The sequence below is a fragment of the Sus scrofa genome, chromosome 4, assembly GCF_054392235.1.
Source record: "Sus scrofa isolate SSC_HxYL_T2T_F1_AM1 chromosome 4, Sscrofa_HxYL_maternal_Yorkshire_Landrace_v2.0, whole genome shotgun sequence".
In the NCBI taxonomy this organism is placed as follows: Eukaryota; Metazoa; Chordata; class Mammalia; order Artiodactyla; family Suidae; genus Sus; species Sus scrofa.
The window spans coordinates 109,550,889-109,573,329 of NC_139386.1; the positions used below are offsets into that span (position 1 = coordinate 109,550,889).

General features: G+C 49.4%; 2 protein-coding genes across 5 annotated transcripts in view; one reads left to right on the forward strand and one right to left on the reverse strand.

Annotated features, from left to right (window-relative positions):
• The window catches only part of ATP1A1 (ATPase Na+/K+ transporting subunit alpha 1), a 31,091-nt gene extending 19,770 nt beyond the window's left edge, over positions 1-11,321 (reverse strand). Inside the window, 2 exon segments of the mRNA NM_214249.2 lie at positions 10-114; positions 11,034-11,321. Of these exon segments, the coding sequence (NP_999414.2) occupies positions 10-114; positions 11,034-11,045 (117 nt within the window). The 5' untranslated portion in view covers positions 11,046-11,321.
• On the forward strand, positions 11,097-22,094 carry LOC106508382 (uncharacterized). Of its 4 annotated transcripts, none has more exons than XM_021089986.2 (4): positions 11,097-11,759; positions 19,667-19,841; positions 20,421-20,540; positions 21,664-22,094. In XM_021089986.2, the coding sequence occupies exons 1-2, from the start codon at positions 11,207-11,209 to the stop codon at positions 19,681-19,683; spliced, it is 570 nt and encodes a 189-aa protein (XP_020945645.1). In that variant the 5' UTR covers positions 11,097-11,206; the 3' UTR covers positions 19,684-19,841; positions 20,421-20,540; positions 21,664-22,094. The 4 variants fall into 4 exon arrangements, with proteins under 4 accessions (XP_020945645.1, XP_084879625.1, XP_020945642.1 ...); XM_085023499.1 differs by having other exon boundaries at positions 20,424-20,540; XM_021089983.2 differs by having other exon boundaries at positions 19,770-19,841; positions 21,664-21,800.
• The last annotated feature ends 347 nt before the right edge of the window (positions 22,095-22,441 follow it).

Here is a 22,441-nt window from a genome sequence, read left to right on the forward strand (position 1 = left end):
GGTACTTACCATAGAAACTTCCTTCTTCAGCTCATCCATATCCCTCTCCTTCTTGGCCTTCTTTTTGTCGCCATGCTCTGACACGGCTGCGGGCTCATATTTATCGCGTCCAACCTGCAGAAGAACGTAGGGAAGAGGTGTGGTTGGGAACTAGGAACAGCATCTCCAAACTCGAAATTGGGGAGGAAGCAGGCCTTCCAGCAGCTTGAGGACAGCCGTCATTCTGAAGAGTCACGGGGCTAATATCCATGGAAGTGGACAAGTTCATGCTGCAAAGTCAACAGCAGTCTATGACCAACACTGCCATCCTTAGCTCAAGACAGGCCGTCTACACCCTATGGGGTAAAGCCCAGAGGGAAAGTTATGTCAGGCCTCAGAGGGGCCCTGCCAGTTGCTCCCCTTGGGGGTGACCAGCGGGAAAGGGCTGTGCTGTCCACACATCTCCATACCACGGCTCTTTTCTGTCCTCTCTGAAAGAATGAAATGTTCTTTGCATCACTAACTCAGAGCAGAGCACAGCACTGTACACCTGCACTGCCAATCAGGTCAAATGCTGGGCTCCATGCCATCTAACAGCTCTGTGTCCTTGGGCAAGTCACCAATGCCACTTTTTTTAGTTCCACTTTCCTCTTTCAAGCATGGTTTGAGAGGATTAAATCATATACACCTAAAGGCTAATTACTTTCATTATGATGTTTAAATACTTACCTCTGCAAAGAAGTCATTACTTATCAACTTCATCTTTAGGGCTCTAACCTTTTTATCTCATGAAAAAAAAACTGAAGAGGCCTTCAAAGTCCTTACACGAAAGACAAAAAAAAAAAAAAGAGTCGCCACCCCAATCTGCAGCCTGAGAATAAAGCCCCCAAATGAAAGTCCCTAGAAATGTTTTGACATGAGCAGGATGTAGGAAAAGCATGTGCATTATCACACAATTCACAGGATCCACCTACGCCTCTTGAACACTGGAACAACTTTTAGAGAAAACGTTGATTCCATAGTTTAAATTTAGACTGTTCCACTCCCCCACCTCCTGTTTAAACGCCTGAGCTCAGCTACGCCAAACGCCAAGCCTGAACCTGGTGCTCCCAGGTGCCCACCGTACCTGGAGCAGAAGAGGCCCCTCATGCCAGAGCCCCCACCCCTACCCCACAAACTGCCTCCCACAACCACAAAGGGCAAAGTAAGGGGGTATTAGCACTTTTCTTACAGTGGATGCTGTGGGGTGGCCCCTTCTATTCATTTATGCCTCTTGGTCTTGCCTCCAGAAGAACACAACCAGCTACTAAAGCAATGAGTAGAAACGCTGTCTAGATTACAATTTTTACTGGGCTGAAAATAAATTAAAAAATCAAGGTGTATAGGCATCTTTCAGTCATGGCTGACATGGTTACAAATAAAAACACACAAGATGCACTTGAATTTGAACACACCCTCTTCAAGACTCTAAAGGGATAGACCCTGCCCCAAGTTAGCTGGTGTTGCCCACATGCAGGGACATTTCTAGTATTCACGTTGCTCAACTTGTGTGGTCAGGTTTACGGTGTTTAATGCTGATTAATTTTTTCAGGGTGTTCCTTAGCTTCTATATCTTATCTTTAAGAATGAAGCAGGCCTAGAGAGAGTCAGCATTCTTGACATTCTCTCCACCATGGAACAACCACCTTGGCACCGAGGGCTCTGACCAGAGCTGAAATGGAAAATCATCACACGGACAAAAAACCCGAGAGGCTGGGACTCCCACCGCAGAGGAACCACCAGAGGAACCACCGTTGGAAGTGGAATTTCCTTTACATACTTAATGAGGAAGCACAGCCCTGAAAAATCATGTTAAAGACACCGACTAGGGATGTCCAAGACACATGTGGCCAGTGTGTACCGTTTTTAAAATCTGGTTCACAGATTCTTTTTAAGCAAGCTGAGTACCATTAGAATATACTGAATTCAAATATATGAAAATCAGAGTTAAAATCCCTCTGCCTCGCCATCTGCATGCTCTGATTATTCTCAGACTTTCAATATTATCCCCTCCAAAAGAGGGGGAGAGGATTAGTGCAGCAGCTAGGCCTTGGACAGGTTCCAAAGCTTTGTCCCCCCTTACAAAATAAGGATCTTGCCTGGGGCTTTGCAGTTTATCAATGGTTGAGGTAGCTGGGAATTTGAGATTCCCTAATAACCCTCCCCCTTTCTTCCTCTCTTCATGGAATATATGAGGTGTAGACTTATATGAGGATATCTGCCCAAGAGACATGGGAAGTATTAGGGAGAGTTCTTTTCCTTTGCGATTTTAATTGTTTCACTAGGCAATGTGTGTCCAGAAAACCAAGCAGCTTATGCCATCCAGGTCTTCGCTACCAGCAGAACAATAATACTAGCTTATCTTGATGGCAACCAAACATGACTTAAGGCCTCATCAATTACTAGTTTCAAAGCAGAAAAACAATGTGTGTGTGTGTGTGTGTGTGTTTGGGAGGGTGCAGGTAGGACAGGGAACAACTTAAAAATGGTGAAGACAACACTGCCTTTCTTATTATTTCTTCCAAAAGCATCCGGGAAAGACGAAGGTCATGGCAAAGGGAATGAATGAGGGCTGTGATCTGTCCACACTCGAGACCTTCCCTCTCCTCTGGGCCCTGGGCACACGATTCTGACTGTTTCCATTAGGAAATTCATCCCCTTTCTCCCCAGAGGACTGGCGAGACCAGGCCCAGTCACACCCACCCTGCTCCGTGGGATGGCACCCCTGTCGTGTCTCCCAGGAAAGTTACAAGGGAGGCTCATTTACATACCGCCTCCTCTCCCTTTGCCACGTGTGAACATGAAGTCAGTTGGGTCCTTTTTTTCCCCCCCCATTTGAATTTAGGAAGTGGGAGGTCACAACAAGGGCAGGGGCTTGCCCAGTGTGTCACCCAGCCCACAAAGGGTCATTACTTCCCTGTGCTTCCCAGGGGGTTCATCCTCTCCAAAGTTCAGTATGAGGAGTTCTGTCCTGATCCGATCTGGGAGGCCAAGTGCGCTCAGGAGATGGGAGGGCAGATTCCTGACAAAGGAACCAAGGTTCAAACATGGAGCAGAGGGTCACGTGTTTACTTTCTAAAGATGTTGCAAACTAGTTTATCGAAGGGTTCCATTTCCTCCGCGCAACAGATTTTCTGTATTTCTCATGTGCTCCTTCACGCATTAGCTCATCTTGTTCTGAAGGGTTACTGAGTGTCATCTTCCCTGTTGTTCCTGACGGGGATGTGTCCCCAAGCCCCGCCTTTTCTGCACGAGCTTCATTAACTTCAGGGGCTTCTCCCGAGAGAGGACAGCAGAGTTCACCAGTGGCTCTCCCACTTTCCAGAAGCACCCAACTCCTCGTTGGTTCAATTCTGTCCCAGTTTCAGGCAGACTTTGCTAAACAACATCTCCCAAAGATTCCGGTGCAAAATTGTAAATTCCCACTGTTCCAACATGGTTTTCTGCTGTCACCCATTCGTGTTTGTCTGTGAACTTAGGCCTGGACAGCAGAGAGGGCTGGTGCACAGCATGGGGCGACGCCCCCACGTCAGCTTTCAGGGCTGAGACCCCGTGGTTCACTGTTTAGGACGCAGACGTAATGTTTCCACTGAGCGAGGCAGCCTGGAGCCCTGCTACGGTGCCTCTTTCCTCTTCTTCAGTAATTGACAATTTGAAGTGGGGGAGAGGGGGATATGACAGGGGCAGAAAAATTTAAACAGGCCCACAAAGCAGGTGCCATGAGTTTAGGAGAGAAGCTTCCATCCCTGTGGTGAGTCACTTGAGGTCTGCGTGGGCAGAAGCTGCCTCAAGGCCTCCAGGCACATCTCAAGCGGCCCTCTCATCAGGGCAGACCCCAGAGGCGTTCTCATCTGCGCAGTGTGGACCGCTGGCCACAATTCCTACCCTACCAGCACAATGCCCTGTGGCCAGGAGGGAGCTCAGAGTCCTTCAGACTCCAGAAATTGCTGGCGGTAAAATCTGCAAGTTTATTGGAAGCCCAGATATCCATGCCCTTTGGACAGGACTATTGATGATGCTTTTATATCAGCCTCCAGTCATACAAGCTCTGCCAAGTGCCAGGCACAGGACCTTGAACAGTCAGCCTCAGCTTCCTCGTGCCTTAAAATGGGAGTGATACTTGGTGTAACTGGTGAAAACTCTAGAGAGGCATTCTGATAGGTGGACGGATCAAGGGGCTACCATCAAATTCAAAAACAAAACACCTCCTAAAAACGGCACTGTTTCCAAAACTGACAAACAAACTAAAGATCAAGTGGGACTATCGAGAGGGTCCAGAAAGAGGGTACAAGGAACGGCCCCCAATGCAGCCCATTTCAAAGCTGGCTGAGATGGCTGCACAACAGGTACCCCTGGCCTCAACCTGGCAAATTCCCTCCTAAGCAAGGAAGTTGGAGGGAAGGTCTCGAGCCCTGCTGGTTGCCTAGAGGTCTTTTAGAGGCCCTGCCTAGTCTGAGCCACACCTTTCCGTTATGTAAAGGTGGGGGGAGGCTTCCCAACCTTCCCGGGATGATGTATTATTCAATCATTATCAAACGGTCATGTACGCGAAGGTACTCTGCCACGTGCTACATAAAGGTTATTATAACTCGGCTTTAATTAACATATAAATCACTGCCATTCCTTACAATGAAGGCTCTTAAACCCCTAACCAACAAACACTTCATTTGGGGCATCTGGGCATCTTTTATTTCACAGGTCAGTTGAAACTCAAAGAAGATATAAGACTAGCCCAAGTCCAGTTACCCCCAGTCACTCCTAAATGACTAAGTAGTTTAGTTTACATACAAGGGATTTCAAATGGTGGGGTTGCGGGAGGATGGTCACCGCCACTGCTCAACAGCCCAGAGCAGCAGACGGAACAGGAGGTGACCCCAGGGACCCGCCACGCCGTCACGTTCCTTCTCACTCAAGCCTGCCGAGAGGCCAAAGCAGTGGGTCTCCGTGGGTCCTCTCAGTATGTCCAAACTTGGGTTGCAGCCCATCAGCCAGCAGGGGCAAAGAAAACAGCTCCAGCTCTGGCCAGGGGGGCTCCCTCAGCCCCAAAGGAACAAGGCTTAACCTTCCTCCCTGCATGCGGAATCTTCATGAGCCAGACTGCAAGCCCACCCTACCTGCAATTGTTAATACACATCCATGATCATTCAAAAAAACTTTTTTTTTTTTTTGGGTCTTTTTTTTGCCATTTTCTTGGGCCGCTCCCACGGCATATGGAGGTTCCTAGGTTAGGGGTCGAATCAGAGCTGTAGCCGCCGGCCTACACCAGGGCCACAGCAACACGGGATCCAGAGCCGCGTCTGTGACCTACACCACAGCTCACGGCAACGCTGGATCCTTAACCCACTGAGCAAGGCCAGGGATGGAACCTGCAACCTCATGGTTCCTAGTCGGATTCGTTAACCACTGAGCCACTACAGGAACTCCCCAAAAAACTTTTTTAAACATCTAAATAATACACTTTATACACTCACTACCTCTTAAAAAAGGTGTCTTTTCACTTATTTAAGAAACCAAAAACCAAAAAAAAACCTGTTGTTTTTCAACGGGCTTCTCTACATCTGTATTAGCCACCTGGGTTATGAAGACTTAAAATGTTTACCTGTCCACCCACCATTTGCTGCCCTCCTCACCCCTTTTTTGGTTTCGCCAGACCACTTTGGTGTCACGAATCAAGAACAACAAAGTTGCTGGTTTGAGATACAACAGATTAATAACTAGCACAAGCCTCAAAACAGGACCCAATCGATTTCCAAGAAGTTTCGGTCGCTCCTCAATTGGTACCCTGAGGCCTAGGGTGCAAAGTAAAACAGCTGCAGGGCTGAAGGAGGATAACAGCCATGACAGGCCCCAGAGAAACCATGAAACAAATACGGCACCATGGAAGCATCACCTGGAGGACAGAAGGAAAACACAGGAGGCCTCGCCCTCCCCATGATGACAAGCTGGAAAGATCAGGTCCCACTGATCCCCAAACTTTAACACACTGATGATCAAGCCCTCAAACCATACAGGCCCCCCAAACAAAAGCCCGAGCCATCAGGGATCAATGCCTCAGATCACCAACAGCAAGTATCTAAGAGCTGTTACTCAACAGGGTTTGAATAAAACCAGATACAGAGATAAATTAATGTTCAGATATAATTCACTGTCGAGTCAGTCACAAAGGAACGAAGCAATAGGGTCTACTGGCCAAAATTCCCTTGGCTCAGGACCCAAAGGAAAGCAGACAGAAAAGCTGCAGGGTGGGTCTGGGGGGTGGGGGTGGGGGTGGGGTGCTTCTGTTCTCACGGTAGAAATCTGCCGCCCCAGCCCCAAACGTCAGTCAAACAAATGTGAAGAACTCCTTGTGGATTCCTGACGACAGATTTAAGCACAACGAAGGAGGTGACTCATATGCAAAGAACAGTCTCTCTCTGACACCAGCCAAAGAACACACTTCCTCTCACACACACTCAATCCAGAGCAATGCGAGAAAGTTCAAATCTGCCTCGGTTCTGTCTCCTTTTCCCAAAATATAAAAACCAAAGGGGAGTTCGGGGCGGGGGGGGAGAGTGGATTTTACAATTCTCCGTCCTTCACATTAGCACTTACTGGACATGCAATTTCAGCGGAACCCAGAACTGGACAGCTCTGGCACGGATGGGGAAACATTCTGCCCAGTGTTTTGCTGTCCCAAAGCAGCCACTCTGATTACTGTGAGCCCATCTGATCTGACACTCGTGTTTCTTCTTCTGGCCTGCTGGCTGGCAGAGCGCCCTGGGCAGCTAGAAGGCACCACAGCCCATCACCGAGGGCTGAAAGCCCAAGCACACCCTCCCCCCCTCCCGTTGTATTTCACAAGACTTTGACAAAGACTCTAAAAATGTCAAGTCTTTTATTTGAAAAGCGAAAGTAGATCAAAACCGAAGGCGCTATTCAATTGCACCTCTGACATGTCCAGTGACACTTCCAGGCAACTTCCCCTTGGAGGGTAATTCATAGCATTTCCCATTCTTTTCAATCCTCAGGATGTTTTCCAGGTGAAAGAAAGACTGTTTTCTAGTTTTGAAAAGGCTTACGTTCAGACGAACTGAGGAACAGCAAACCCACAGTTTAATAAAGATTTGCTCTTCTCTTGGTGCCAAATACTTTCTAAGGCCCAAAGAGCTGCCAGCCACTCACACCTGCCCTGCACTCGCTCTAAACAAAGCAAAGGTGACTCCACTCTGGTGATTAGTCTACCCAAGGGCCAGGTGAGAAACCGATGCTTCAGGGCTTAAAAAAGCAACCAAACCAAACCAAACCAAACCCTCAACATTTTTGTTTTAAAGAAACGCACTTAGCTTACTTTTCCATACAAAATCCTTCGAAAACTATATTCCCTAAAGCCTCTTTCATTCTTAAGTGTGGATATACAGTGTAAAAGAACACAGCCTGAAAGCACAGAGTCACTTACCTGTTAATCTGTTGCTAAAATAATCAGAAAACAATGCTTTAGAAGGGTTCTGGGATGGAGAATGGATGGGTACCAAGTTTATCGTACTTTGAAATGTTGCCTTCACTCTTTTAGTTTAAAATGCAATGGAGGAATTAACACTTCCAGGGGTCTGGATATTTCAAGTTTTAGCCCTTACCCGAATAAACATTTAACTGTGTGGTTTTGTTTTGTTTTTTTAAACCTGGCCTTTTATTTTTTTGGTGGGGAAGGGGTGGGGCTGTCAGATTTAGCCTCCTCTCCATCTCTCTGACTGGGGATGCGAGCCTCCCCTTCCCTACCCTCCTACCCAAAGGTGAGTCACCAGAGTGTTACAAACTTACTGGCAGAGAACACTACAAATTAACAAACAGAAAGTTACCCTAAAAGAATACACCCTCAGAACAGGGTACAGCAAAGGTGGGGTGGGGGGGCGGCAGCGAGAGGAACAAACATTCACATCTCAACATTTAACAGGCCGAGGGTGTGATGCAACCTCGACCTTCTTTCTCTGTCCCCAGGGCTAGTCACCAGCTCCTCCCATAGCCGCTCCACTAGCTGGGGGCCCTGGCCTGGGCAACCTTCCACTGTGAGGACTCTGCCTTACAATGTTTTCAGTCTAAAGTACTGGCTTTATAGCAGCCAGAGGAGATTTAGCCACACTTTCAAGTTGAGCTCCAAAAGGGCAGCTGATAATGTTACCATACAACCAGGATTTCTGCTGACATGGGTATCCCTTGTGCAACCTTCACCCGAACCTTTTTCCCCCCAGGCTCCTCTTCAAATCTCTCCCCATAAGCTGTGATTTCTAGGTAACTAAGTTAATATTCACACAATGGAGAATCGCAGTGAAACCCCCACCCCTTTGTACACTTGAGCAAAAAGGCAAGTTTCTTGGGTACCTTTGGTGAGCTAACGGGTTGTGGGTGGTAGGCCTGGCTGCGGATTTAAGCCAAGGCACTGGCAAGACACCCCGCACGAAAAAAAGGACCCAATCCTCCTTCACCCAGGAATGATTCAGCAGGAGCTGTTCTTTCGTTTTCTTACCAAAAGCTTGGGCAGTGGCTTTGGAAGGAGATATAAAATCACCTGCAATCTCCTCAAAACCTAGGCCCCCAACAGCAGTGGGAAGAGGAGGGGAAGAAATTAACAATGACCTTAAAAATTAGCTGCCAGCACAGGCTTCCTGGTTAACCAATTATCAGCAGGGCTTTAGTCACCACTCCACCCACATTTTAATCCCCATGTGGAAAAATCCCAACATTTCAGCATAAAATATCCTGAACATTTGGACTATCACGGTAAGTCATTGGGGACAAAAAGGTTAACTTTATCCCAGGAGAATCACCACCACCACCACCACCACCACCACACACAAAGACACACACACACACAGCCACCCCCTAATGCTCAATCTGTGAGAGTTCCCCAAATACGAACCACCCAGCAGCTAAGCAGCACATCAGCCTGCGTTCACCAATTACAATTCAATTTTGTGTTTGCTAGCCACTAGCCATTTGATGAGGATCCGTAAGATGAAACTGCTTAAACCTCCACAACCCAGGCATGTTGCTCTCTTTCCCACTCCCGGGCCTGTGCGCCGTTATGAAAAGGAAATATAGGTCTATGGATATAATCCAGTTACTCAAACATCTGGTCCATTAATTCAGCATCACGAACACCCCAGTTTCATCTGAAAAATAACTTTAGAATTCTGCATGTATAAGGCAACGTTAAGGAGGGAATGAGTATTTAGGCCGGGGAGGAATCAGGGACTGGTGTGTCACTAACCAACCATTTGACCTTGAGCAAAGCACTTCACCTTCCTAGGCCTTGGTGACATATCTACCATTTCTCCAGCTCCCCCAAACCAGTAAGGTGGCTCAGAAAACATGATTTTTTTCTGGGTTTTTTTTTTTTTTTGAGGGGATAGAGATACAGAAATGAGCTTTAAGGAGCTCGTTTACTGGAATGCCCTAGGATTTGATGGAGTGGTTCAAGTACAGTCACGAACTCAGTTTCCACCGTGGGCAGTATAGAGGCTAGCACTCAGCTCTTGCCTTCAGCTACTTGACCTGAGCCAGCCCTCCACTTTGGTGCTTTTAAAAGATACAAGTTGTGCATTCCCACTCTTCCTTACTACCAGGTTCAAACCTTTCAATGACCTCCTTCAAAATCCACTTGGCATTTCCAGAGAATGCACCCTCCTTCTCTGCCCATCGCTCACTCCACACCCAGGAGCCTGCCCAACCTTCAAAGACCTACTACGGGCCGGGGACTGTGCAGGCTCTGGACACAATGGAGCAGATGCTCTCCCACTAGTATTCTCATGACCTGGTCATTTTATCTCATTTTTTCTTCTGACTGTTATTTTGTATAAACTTTTCTCAACAGCACTCTTGGCCCCACTGGAGTCCAGGACCTAGTCTCCTGCTGTGGTTACGGGTTATCTCAGCCCCGAGTTATAGAAATGCAGGAACAAGCCGTTGTTCTGGTATCCCCAGAGCGCCCGCTCCTCCGGCCCGGGGGACCCCTCGTTGCTTCCGACCCCTCTTCCGCGGGTGGGCGCTCCCACCGCGTTGCCCCGCCTCCCGTTCTTTTTCGGGTTTATTGTACCCGGAGGCCCGGGTGGATCTGCTTGTGCTCCTTCCTGCCTCATCGCTCTAAAAAACTTACACATACCCTCCCCACCCTCAAGATGACCACACCAGTGGCTCCAGCTGCCTCCCGGGAGCATCCTGTGTTTAATGGAAAGGGGCCCATTAAAGCTCTCAAAAGTATACCTTAAAGGCCATCTTAGGGCGAAGACACACCCTTTCTGGCACCAGCCCGCCAGACCGGCTCCGCAGTAAGGGGAAGCCAGTTTTTTCCTTTGGGGAAGGGCGGCCACCTCTCCGGGCAACTGGCTAAGCCCTGGCGCCTCCAGGAGAAAAAGCCTGGGACCCTAAGGCCGCCCCCGCATCGGAAGACCCCCATCGCCCAGGCCGGAGCCGCGGCGGGAACTACAGCCCGGGAAGGGGCCGGGTAGAGCGCCCCAGGGGAAGGGGAGGAGCACGCCTTTCCTCGGGGCACGGAGGGCGGAGGGAAAAAGGAAGGCGAGAGACGGGAGGTGAGGGCGGGCGGAGGGAGGGAAGGGAGGAGGGAGGGAGCGGGTTGGGGATGCCGCCGGCAGCCCGCTCCTAGCCGGGGAGGCCCAGCGGCTGTCCTTCCTCTGCCTCCGGGGCCTGCGACTCCCGAGCGCCGCCTCCAGGAGCCCAGGGCCCGCGACGCGTTCGGGCTCGGGGGCCCGCAGTCCTTCTCCAGGCTCTGCGCACCGCCTGGGGCTGCCCCGCTCCGGGCCCTCGGCTCTCCCTTCCCCCGCCCGCCCCTCATTACAGCGCTCCCTCCATTTCCAAAGTGCGTCGTCTTTTAAGCCTCTCTGCTCTGCCAACCCATTCCGCGCCGCGCCGCTTCCTCCTCCTCCGCCTCCCGCTGGCTGCGGTCGCCCTCCTGACTTCCTCCTCTTCCTCCTCCTCCCCTCCAGGGCTCCCCGCACCCCTCCCCAGGCTCGCTGGACACTCACCCCCTTCCCCATAGTGGCGGTGGTCTGTGTCCCGCGCCGGGTCCTGTTGCTTGAGAATCAGAGAGAAAAGAGAGCGGCTCCCGGCCAAGCAAGAGCGGCCGGGGGAGCGGAGAGGAGGGAGCTAGGGCTGCTGCGGGGCGGGAAGGAGGGAAGACGGCCGGCGGCTCGGGCCGATGCCACTGCTGCTGCCGCCGCCGCCGCCGCCGCCGCCGGGGCTGCTACCGCTGCTGCTGCCACGTGTCCGCCTCCTCCCGCCGCTGCTCTGCGCCCCAGACCCCGCCGCAGCTCAAGCCCGCGCCTCCTCCTCACTTCCTAAAATATGCAACCTGCGTGCTGGCCCCGCCCACGCCGCGGCACGTCACCGTTACCGGAGCAACCTGACACCGGCCGCGGGCCTGACTCCGCCCCCGCTTCAAACCCCACCCCCGCAGGCCCGGGGCCGCGCCGGCTGCGGCCGGTCGGGGCTCCCGGCAGGAGGGCGCCGGGGCCTGGGGCGCGCGTGCCCAAGTCCCGAGAGGCGGCGGCTGCGCCACTGCGGGGCGCGGCGACTCGCTGGGCAGCGGGGACTCGGCGGCCCTGCAGCTCTCGCGTCCCTCCTCCTGCCTCCCTGCGTGACCCGCCTGCTTTGGAGGGCACGCAAGGTCCGCAGTGGGTGCGGGGACGTCCGCAGAACTGGGCCCCCGAATCTCCGTGGACCTGGGACAGAAACCACGCGCTGGAGCATCTGTGGGTATCCGGGAGCTCCTCTGGGACTAAGGGAAGCGCGGGGATGGGGGGGTGGGGGTTGGGTGTGCCTGCAGCCAGCGCCCGCAGGAGGGACTCCGCCTTCCTGCGGAGTCCAGGCCCCGCGTCCACCTGCGGATGGCCTTCCCAGCCAGTCCTTTGGTGCCCCTCTGAATGCCTTCTCTGGTCTTGGGGTCTCCGTTATCCACAACCCATAGGGCTTGAGCTGGCTTTGCCAGAGGTCCCAAGACCCCCCCCCCCCGCCGCCGCCGCCGCCGCCGCCGCCTTCAAGACCCCCAAATGTCAATCCAAAGGGCCTGCAGTGAATTCATTCATGCCACTGTGTGAATGAAAGTTGTTTGTCCAGATTGGGGGTTCGCTTTTGAGAGAAGGAATACTTGAAGCCCAATATCTTTAGCAAAAGGGGATCCTTGGAGAGGGACTATTAGTGGGCCTGTCTCACGCCTCTCCTTGCCTGCCCTCTGACATAGCAGGACCTCTTTCTGCCTAGGAGTGGGTGCTGTGAGGGACCTGCGCCTGCAGTGTGGTGACGGGCCCAGGACCACCCGCCCAAGAGCCCTAGCCAGGCTCTGCTGAGCCGCTTTCCTCCCACTACAGCTTCTGCAGAGGCTGCAGTGGCTGGAGGTCTCCAACAGTTAAAAAACAAAGTATTATTAACAATGTTTTCAGGAAGTCAGGCATACTCTGGGAAAGCACAAGATTTGCAGGAGAAAATCACTCCATATCTCTGGGAATTCCAACAAGAAACACAGAAAACATTCACTTCCTAAGCAAGTTAAAACTAGTCCTGTCGACATCAAGTATTAATTTAACATGAATAAATAAAGGTGTGAAGCTTGAAAGAAATGGAGGAGGGAAGGAAGAATGAAAAACAAAGGAGGGAAAACTAGCAACTGTGCTATCAGTTAGACCATGAGGGTAAGTCTTGCTCCTTAGAAGAAACTGTTTCTTCCATGAGTCTCTTTCCCTTTGCCCAAGAATGCATTGTCAAGAACTGGTGCCTCCTCCATCTTCAGGCTTGGTTAAATCAGTGCAGACCCTGAAGAGCAAAGGCATTGTAAACGGAATTCAAATTCATGACTGCTGGAGAAAAGAGCCCCCACATCCAGAACAGGGTTCCCAATGCCGCTAATTCAACAGAAGGAATTTATGGAGCGTGATCAGGGCTCTGTCTCCAAGGGTCTAGAAAATGCTGTATTGGCATCCCCCATTACTGCTAACCTGTAGGAGGCTTTTCCTTGCTAAAGATCTCTGTTTGTTTGAAATTACTTATCCCTTGGTCTGAATGGAAAAAGCACACAGCAAGAACGACAACATGCAGAAAGTCTCAACAGTGTAGATTTCTCCTGCGAAAGGATCACCTTTTCCTCCCTTAATAAGAAAATTAGCTTTTTTTTTTTTTTTTTTTTTTGGTTCAGCAGTATAACCCTGAGAGATCAAGACATGTCCCGTGGTCTCTACAGCTGTTTCTTTGGCAGCTGAAGATTGCCGAAGGTCCTTCCTGGAGGACCTCCGAGCTCTAGCTGCGTTCCAGAGTGGGGAAAAGGCATAAGATAAGAAATATTGGGACTCCCCATTGTGGCTTAGCATTAAGCGACCGAACTAGTATTCATGAGGGTGAAGGTTCGATCCCTGGCCTTGCTCATTGGGTTAAGGTCTGGCATTGCCATCAGCCATGGGGTAGGTTGCAATCGTGGCTAGGATCCAGGGTTGCCATTGCTGTGGTGTAGGCTGACAGCTACAGCTCTGATTCAGCCCTAGCCTGGGAACTTCCATATGCTGCAAGTGAGGCCCTAAAAAAAGAGAAGGTATCAGAAATATTAACTAAAATCTGTATTTTTGCCTTCTCCTCCACAAGCACTTTTGCATATAAAAGTCCCTGGGATTCTCACAAATCCAGAAGGTAAAAGGCTTTAGCTGTATTTTACGGAGTGCGGCAAACTGGAGGTTTGAGGATTTGTACTAATAAGGCCACTCGGCTAGTGATGGGAGAGCCTGGTCTCAAAATTGCAAGATGGGAAACACTTCCTACTTGTAAAGTTGGCTCTCTGAACCTAGCACCGAGGAAGTTTTGGTGGGAGAATTGCAGGTGCTTTCTTTTTTTTCTTCTTTTTACAGCCCCACCTGAGACATATGGAAGTGCCCGAGCCCAGGGTGGAATCAGAGCTAGAGCTGTGGTCTACACCACAACCATGGCAACACCAGATCCGAGCTGCGTCTTCCACCTGGGCCACAGTTTGTGGCAATACTGGATTCTTAACCCATTGGGCGAGGCTAGGGGTGAACCTCACAGAGATGCTGGGTCCTTGACTTGCTGAGCCACAATGGGACTCCTGCAGTTGCTTTCAGTATTGCTGTCCTCACAAATATAAAGGGTCTCCACGTGCCTCTCTCCTCTCTCATAAGCAAGAAGACCTGGGCAAGAGCTTTTTCTGCCTATTCCAACTCTTTATCCATCTATTGTGTATCACCATAAGGCAGAAAACCATTTGTTTTCTAGAAATGCCTGATATAGATCAACAAACACTCCCCCTTCCCTGTTCTGACCCACCTGATCCCACCTCTGGAGGCAAATCCTATTCTGTTTTCTCGTTTGCTTTTCTCCTCTTTTTTTTTTTTTTTTTTTTTTTTGTCTTTTTAGGGCCCACCTGCAGCATATCGAGGTTCCCAGGCTAGGGATTGAATCAGAGCTACAGCCACTGGCCTACACCACAGCCACAACAATTGGAGCTGCTTCTGCGACCTCCACCACAGCTCATGGCAATGCCAGACCCTTAACCCACTGAGTGAGGCAAGGAATGAAACCTGCATCCTCATGGATGCTAGTCAGATTCGTTTCTGCTGTGCCATGACTGGAACGCCCCTATTCCATTTTCAAGTCATGTGATAATGCTATTTTTCATTTCAGTCCTACTGAAAGAAACAACAGAAAATTTCAGATTATCCGAAAGGCCTTGCTATTGCTCCTCTAAAGCTGATGTTTCTATAAACGCTACACTCAAGTGTTACGATCTAGGCTCATCTGGGCAATTTTATGGGGTGTTTTTAGAGGTAAAGTGTATTGCCAGGTGCTGAGGACAAATTTTAAGAGGTGAAGGGGAAAACAGGGTAAAGAGGCAGAAGTTGCAAACTTTTTATGGGAAAGAATGATGGAAAGAATCCCTGCCTGGTTGTACTATGAAGCCCTGGACATACCTATAAAATTGACAAAGGGATGCCATGGCCAGAACTGAGGTGCAGAAGTGTCAGGTGCAAGAGAGATGCCTTGGGACACAGGTGACCAAAGGGGAAATATCACTGGGGGGGGAGGGGGACAGGCTTCTTTCCTCCTCTTGGGAGAGGTTTCTGAATGGAGTTTTAGAGTGCAAACACTTCCCTTATTTTATATGAAGAAACTGAGGAGTGATTGGCACTGGATAGTCCCAGGACACTGGTAGAACTATCCTGCACCTTTTTGTCCCCCTCCCTCCCTCCCTCCCTTCCTTCCTTTCTCTTCTTCTTTTGCTTTTTAGGGCAGCACCTGCAGCATATGGAAGTTCCCAAGCTAGGGGTCGAATCAGAGCTACAGCTGCAGCCACAGCCACAGCCACAGCAGATCCAAGCCCTGTCTTCGACCTACACTGCAGCTCACAGCAATGTCAGATCCTCAACCCAATGAGTGAGGCCAGGGATCGAACCTACATCCTCACGGATGCTAGTCAAGTTCTTAACCCGCTGAGCCACAACAGGAACTCCTATTGTGCACCTTTTTGAACTTCCAGAGCAGTATTGAGGGTAAAAAAGAACTCTAGAAGAGAAGGTGGGGCAATTTCAGCCTCTCTATTCCATCTACCTTTTATCCTATCAGCTCTGATTAAGCACCTAGCTGGGGAACCATTAAACTGATTGGTCCAGCAACTCAGCACTTAGAGCCCCCCAAGGCTGCCAAGTGTGGAGGATTTGACAAAACCACGGAGGGTTGGCCCAGTCATTGTGAATAGTCAGCAGATGTCTGAAAAATATGATGCAAGTCAGTATTTTGAGCCAAGAGTGCTAGCACTTTGAGTAAGTACTTGCTGAAATGAATAAACATGCCATTGCAATTAAGGGCTTTAGAAGAAGAGTTGGAGCCTACACGAAGTTAGCATTTTCCATTGGAAGCAAACATTTGGAGATCAATGAGCTAAGGATCTGGAAAGACAGAAGTCTCTTTGGCCCAGCTTGCACTAGAGGTAGCATGGAAATAATCTGAGGCATGCATCTTTATCTCTCCCTCTCTCTCTCTCTCTCTCTCTCTCTCTCTCTCTCTCTCTTTTTTTTTTTTTTTTTTTTTTTTTGGCTGTGCCTGCAGCATGTAGAAGTTCTCAGGCCAGGGATTGAACCTGTTCCACAGCAGGGACCAGGGCTGCTGCAGTGATAGTGCCAGATCCTTAATCTGCTGGGCCACAAGGGAACTCCAGCATCTTTATCTTTTACCATTTCCTTGGGGGTACCAAGAAAGCCACTTAGCTGCCACTTAGCTTCATTAAAGCCAACCTTGTAACCATTCCACGCTTCCACCTAGCCAGTGTCTGTCCTGCCATTGCAAGTCTATTTCCACCCCGCCACCGCTGCCCCCCACCTAGCAGCAGGTACATTACGTCCTGCTTTAGAAGCCCAGTTCTAGGTAGATAGCGGGCCATCAATGATCTATCAGCTAGATCATTCTGACTCCTGAAACTTTTCCTCCCCAGTTTTCCATTTATCTCTTAACTCCCCTTTTAAAGCTCTCGTAAACATATTTTCTTCTGTTAATGATTTTTGAAGCCCGTAAGTTTTGCCTCTGGAAATTTAGAAAAGTCGACATTTACTTGGTGCCAGTCCTGGGGGCTGTTATCAACCACAGTGAGCCAAGTCTTTCGTCTTTTCCTCAGCATTCCTTCAATACAACCGCCACTTCAATAATCTGCTCTTATTAATAGCAGTCTTTGTAAATAAAACAGTTATAAAGGATTCTTTAGCTGTCTCCCAAGTATTTTACATCAGGTCCTGAAATTAAATTGATTTTACACCAGAATTCCACGTTCTTTTTCCAGCACTCTCCCCCCCACACACTGCTCCTCCCCTCACCCCATTCAAAACATTATTAAATGTTACGGTATCTTGGCATGTCAAAAACTCATCCTTTGTTTGCTGGAAACAACAACCACTGGGGCATTGCAAGCAAAATTTAAATGGTAACATGGGAGTTCCCACTGTGGCTCAGGGGTAATGAACCTGACTAGCATCCATGAGGATGTGGGTTTGATCCCTGGCCCTGCTCAGGGGGTTGAGGATCCCTCGTTGCATTGAGCTGTGGTGTAGGTTGCAGATGAGGCTTGGATCTAGGTGTGACTGTGGCTGTGGCGTAGGCTGGAAGCTGTAACTCCAGTTCAACCCCTAGCCTGGGAGCCTCCATATGCAGCAGGTGCGGCCCTAAAAAGAAAAAAGAATTAAATAGCAACAAACCAGAGAACTGGAAGGAATCTTCTATTGCTGGAGTCCTATCTGCACCCAGGCAGTAGAGATGTGGCTTCAGGCAGGCTCACAGCCCAGCCTGGGCAAGCTGGAGGCAGAGAAGAGGCAGCAGAAATAACTGTCAGCAAACCCTGCTTGGTCTCAGAGGAATACAGCCAGGAGCACAAAGGAAATGAGTCCTACCACTGGGCTGGATAGGTGTGCTATTCTTGGCCTTTAAATCTTCCATGGAAAAACAGTTGAGAAAGTTCTGTGAAAGCCGGTTCCACGGAGAATAGTCCTCTTCCATAGATGCCTTTGTACTCAGAGTTTCAGGGACTCTGCTAGATTTTTCCCTTCCGTGGAGTGAAGGAGGGAATACAAAACTATCAAAAAGTGGTTTGGTTCATTTACAAAAGTCTTGGGGGGGGTTTCGTAACAGAAAAACCCTTAGAAAGTAACCCCGAAGTAGGTCAGGTACAAAAATAGTAACCAGCTCAATTCACTTTTAACTGCTTAGGTTTTACTCTGGAGGCTGCCATTTGGTTGATGGGTAACCTCCACATGTGGGCTTTTACTGATAAGCCCCCAAGGAGAGTTCCACCTCTTTCTTCCCCTCTCCAACCCCTGCTTCTGGCACTCTATGCTGTTTAACAGAAGTAACAGCTAGTTCACGAGAAAAAAACAAAAAAAAAAAAAACCCACAAAAACAAAACCAAAACCCCAGAACAGCCAATACTGGGCATCTACTGAACTGTGCTTGGTGTAGCTGAGACACATTCTCCACCCTCAAATAATTCACCATCTGGCATAAAGAAAGACATGCAAAGAGATATTAGGAATACAGTAAGAGGTGCTATGTCTATGCAGCGTTATTCTGGGCCAGGAAGAAAGAAACGGTCCATTCCTCCTGCAGAGCTGGAGAGGCTTCCCTGGCTGGTCTTGAGAGATGGAGGGGACTTCTTGAAGCAGAGTCTCATCTTGTATATGTGTGCAAGTGTGTAAGTGTTTGTGTAGGGGGGTGGCTGCAAGCAAAACCAGCAGCCAGCATGAGACCTTCAGGACCTGAACTAACTTAGTCTGTTGGAGGACTGACCAGTAGTTTAAAATTGCTGGCGCGTAGGTTGTGTGAGAGAACGGAGCAGGAGAGAAGCCTGGAGAGGTGAGCAGGGTCCAGACTGTGGAGGACTTGGATACCATTCTAAGGGCTTGGACTTTATCCCGCAGGCGGTCGGGAGACACTGCAGGGTTTGAAGCAGGGAGGTGGCATGATCAGATTTGTGCTTGGAAAGATTTTTCTGGTAGTACCAGAACCGTGGGATAAGCTTTCACAGTCAGTGCATTTGCCAAAGCTTTTCTGATCAGCTTATCGAATTCAGAATCTCAAGACATCTACGTTTTCCCACATAGCTTTGACATGGCATGCCGATTTATTTTCTTCCTTTTTTGTGCACACACATGCATGTCTGCATCCCCATTATAATCCCAATTATCCACTCCTTCCCCCCAAACAGAGGCTTTTAAATTGCTGGGTATGATGGAAAACTGGGATTGGGACAGGATTTTAACAATCTGTTAGTATACACGTCCCTGACCTTGGAAGTTGGTTCAGTTTGCTGGGAAGGCACATGAATTTTACCCCATTTTCCTAGGTTTCTTTTTTCTTTCTTTCTTTCTTTCTTGCATTTTAGGGCAGTACTCACGGAGATTCCCAGGCTAGGGGTCGAATCAGAGCTACAGCTGCTGGCCCCAGCCCCAGCCATGCAGAATCCCAGCTGTGTCTGCGACCTCCACCACAGCTCATGGCAGCACTGGAGCCTCAACCCACTGCGCAAGGCCAGGGATCGAACCCGCAACCTCGTGGTTCCTAGTCCGATTCGTTTCTGCTACACCACAACGGGATCTCCTCAGAGACCCGCTTTTGACGCAATTCCACCAACTAAAGAAAACTTAAGCCACCTGGTTCCCCACCTCACATGCAAAGACCAGGGCTCTAGAGGATTCTTAATTCCAAATTAAGGAATAATTTGGTTTCCACGGTCCAGATAGTTCCAATAAAAGATGTCCCTGTGTCAACAAATTTCATCCCTCAATTTTTGTGGCAAGTCCCTGTCCATTTGACATTTGGCAGCTGGTGGTGGACATGGCAGTAGAGGTGGGGGTGGAGATGGTGGCGGAGGGGGGGCGGTCGTGAGGGCAAACAGTTGATCCAGAAACAGGATGCCAATCAAACACCTCCTTCAGGAGACAGCATTTTCCTTATTCACACAAAGCTTATGCGTCTATTTTATCTGTAAGCCGACCGCCTGGCTGCTGTGAGAATCAATTGACGTGATACTCTTAAGAAAACATTGCCTGTCACATAGTAACAGCTCAAAAAGTGTAGGGAATGATCTTGTCTTGATTTCAAATTCCTACTCCACCTGGGGAAACAGGGTTCAAGGAAGGATGAAGGCGTGCACAGAAATTTGTCTAGAAGAGGAGGGAGTGAGAACCGAATCTGCTTGAGGCTGGCTTTCCTCTCCCCCCTCCCCCCAGCAACCTCTGTCTCCAACAACCGGTCCACAGCCAGCTTGCGGCAGAAACCAGAGCACAGACTGCAGGGGCCGGGTGAGTAGAGGCCAGACAACACTCCACCTGTCTGAGCTGGTTATCACCAAACCGCAGGTGAGAACCCGGGAAATAAGCCCTGCCCTAAAACACAGCAGCACCGGCCTTGCGGAGAAAATTTCATTTTCAAATTAAGAAGCCTGAATGTCCATGGTCTGGACGGCAGGGGCTGATGCAACACAACCTCCTCAAGAAAAAGAAAGCATTTGTCTCCAAGTGCAATTTAAAACCTTTAAAGCCTTTTCTTATTTCTCCCTTAAAAAAAAAAAAAGAGAAAAAACCACCAAAAAAGAAAGATACCATCTGCTAATGCAATCGCTAATTGGCAAGGGAGAGTTCTTACATGTTCCTACCAACAGACCCAAGAGGAGGCTGGCTTTCAGGACCATCACTCCTGTTCCTGGAATAAGCAGCCGAGTCTGCCAGGCACCACGCTGCAGGCTGGAGCTGAGGGGAGCTGGGGTGGGCCAGGGATCCACTTCCCTCACATGCCTCTAATCTCATCAACCAGAAGTGCCCAGATTCAATATATTCTCTTCCCCTTTTGTTTTTTCAAAATTAAAAAAAAAAAAAAAAAAGAAGAAGAAGAAGAAGAAGAAAGAGTGATGTTAAAATTTTGAATTCAGAAACAGTTGCCATGTGGGGAATTGATTTTGGCTTGAAACAGGCCACCCGCTTCTCATCAGTGGCTCCTGGCAGGTATGGAAGTGTCAGCTAAGGTCTTGCATTGACTTCTAAACACTAGACTTAGTGGTCCTACGAACCAGGCAGGACATCTGGGCCCTGCATTTACATGCATAGGCAGAGCTGGTGTCAAGCAGGAGGGCTGGCAAGGACCAGACAGATAAGGAAAGAGGATGCTGGGAACTTGGGTGGCCTTGAGTACAAAGGAAAGTCCTTGCACTTCCCTTTGAGTCATTTCCCTGTATCTGAAATGTCTACAACAGAACTGAGGGCAATTAGGAGCTGGGCTCAGGCAGCAGGTGATACTTGAGTTGGGAGGGGAGCTATGCATGGGACAGAAATCTTGCTTGCAGGTAATTTGGGTTTTACAAGGGACAATAAACTTCAGGAATGAGAATTCTACACTACAGATAATGTGGTCTGCTCTCCTCAGACGAATTGAGTCTTCTAGGCTGTATGTGCTGTCGTGGGTGACACAGACTAACTGCTTAGTGTCGAAACAAGACCCCAGCCCCTTCTCTTTTCACCATGCCATCCTGTTTCCTTAGCTCTAGGACAGCGCGAAACCATCTACTCAAGGACAGAGATACTTTGCTTCCATACGCAAAACAATGAGGATTATCCAATACATGCAATTTAAAGGACCAGTTTTTTTTTTTTTTTTTTTTTTTAGGGGCAGACTCGTGGCCTATGGAGGTTCCCAGGCTAGCGGTCCAGTTGAGCTACAGCTGCCAGCCTATGGCACAGCCACAGCAACAACAGATCCGAGCCACATCTGTGACCCACACCACAGCTCACGGCAACACTGGATCCTTAACCCACAGAGCAAGGCCAGGGATTGAACCCGCAACCTATGGTTCCTAGTTGGATTCGTTTCCACTGCGCCACAATGGGAACTCCAGGACCGGGTTTTTTTAGAATAGACTCTTCCATGATGCTTGTATAGGTTCATCTTAAAAATCTCCCTCGACCTCTTTTCAGTCATTTCTCAAGGGCGCTGCACCTGAAGACACGCACACACACATGTATCCACACACATAGTCACAAACATTACTGTTGTGAATTTAGAGAATTTAAGGAAGGCTCTTCCTTTTTTCAAAACGGCATCTTGGTAAAATTAAATGAAAACCTCTTGCAGGGTTCCCGGGCTCAGGACACGCCTCCTCCACTCATTTCCTGGGAAGTCTGTTCCTCTGAGGGCCATCTCCTCGCCCTTGCATCACACCTGGATGCGGTTTCCTTGAGCTGCTGGGTGGCGTTGCCCTGCTCCACTCACTCCACGGCTGTCTTGGCTCCAACATCCCCTGCCTTTCCTCCTGCTCCTGCCAGCTGATGGAGAAGGGGCATTCTGAAGAGAGCAGAGGGCAGTAGCATGGGGCCGGGGCCTGGGGGTGGAGCTGGGGTGAAGCTCAGGCAGATAACAGGGGTCAAGGGGGGTCTGAGGCAGCCAGAACCGCCTCCACGAGCCTGTTCCAGCTCCCAGCAGGCTCACTTAGGCTCCCTCGGCCGCCTGGCTCAGATCTCTTTTCTTAATCCAATAAAGGGGCACTTGCCTACTTTTGAAAAGGTGCCATCGGATTATTTCTTGCCCCATATCCTGTCCTGAAGCAGTTCAGCTCCAATTTCATCTTCAAGACCAGTTTCTGTCTGATAGGGCTCTTTTGCTATTGACCTAGAATCACTAATATTTTATAGCCCCTGAGCCATTATTGTCTCTTTACGCTCTTTCTTGCCAAATGGACAGCGTCTCAAATCTCCTTGTTCTTTCCTCCACTCTTGTTTCTCTCTCTGCTGCCACAACATCCATCTACCCACAGCGCCACCTTTATGCAGGACAGCCTTTCCTCCGGGCTTCTCTGATAAATTCAATCAGGAAAACTGTCTGCCTGCTTCGAGATCCATGCTTAAAGGACTTT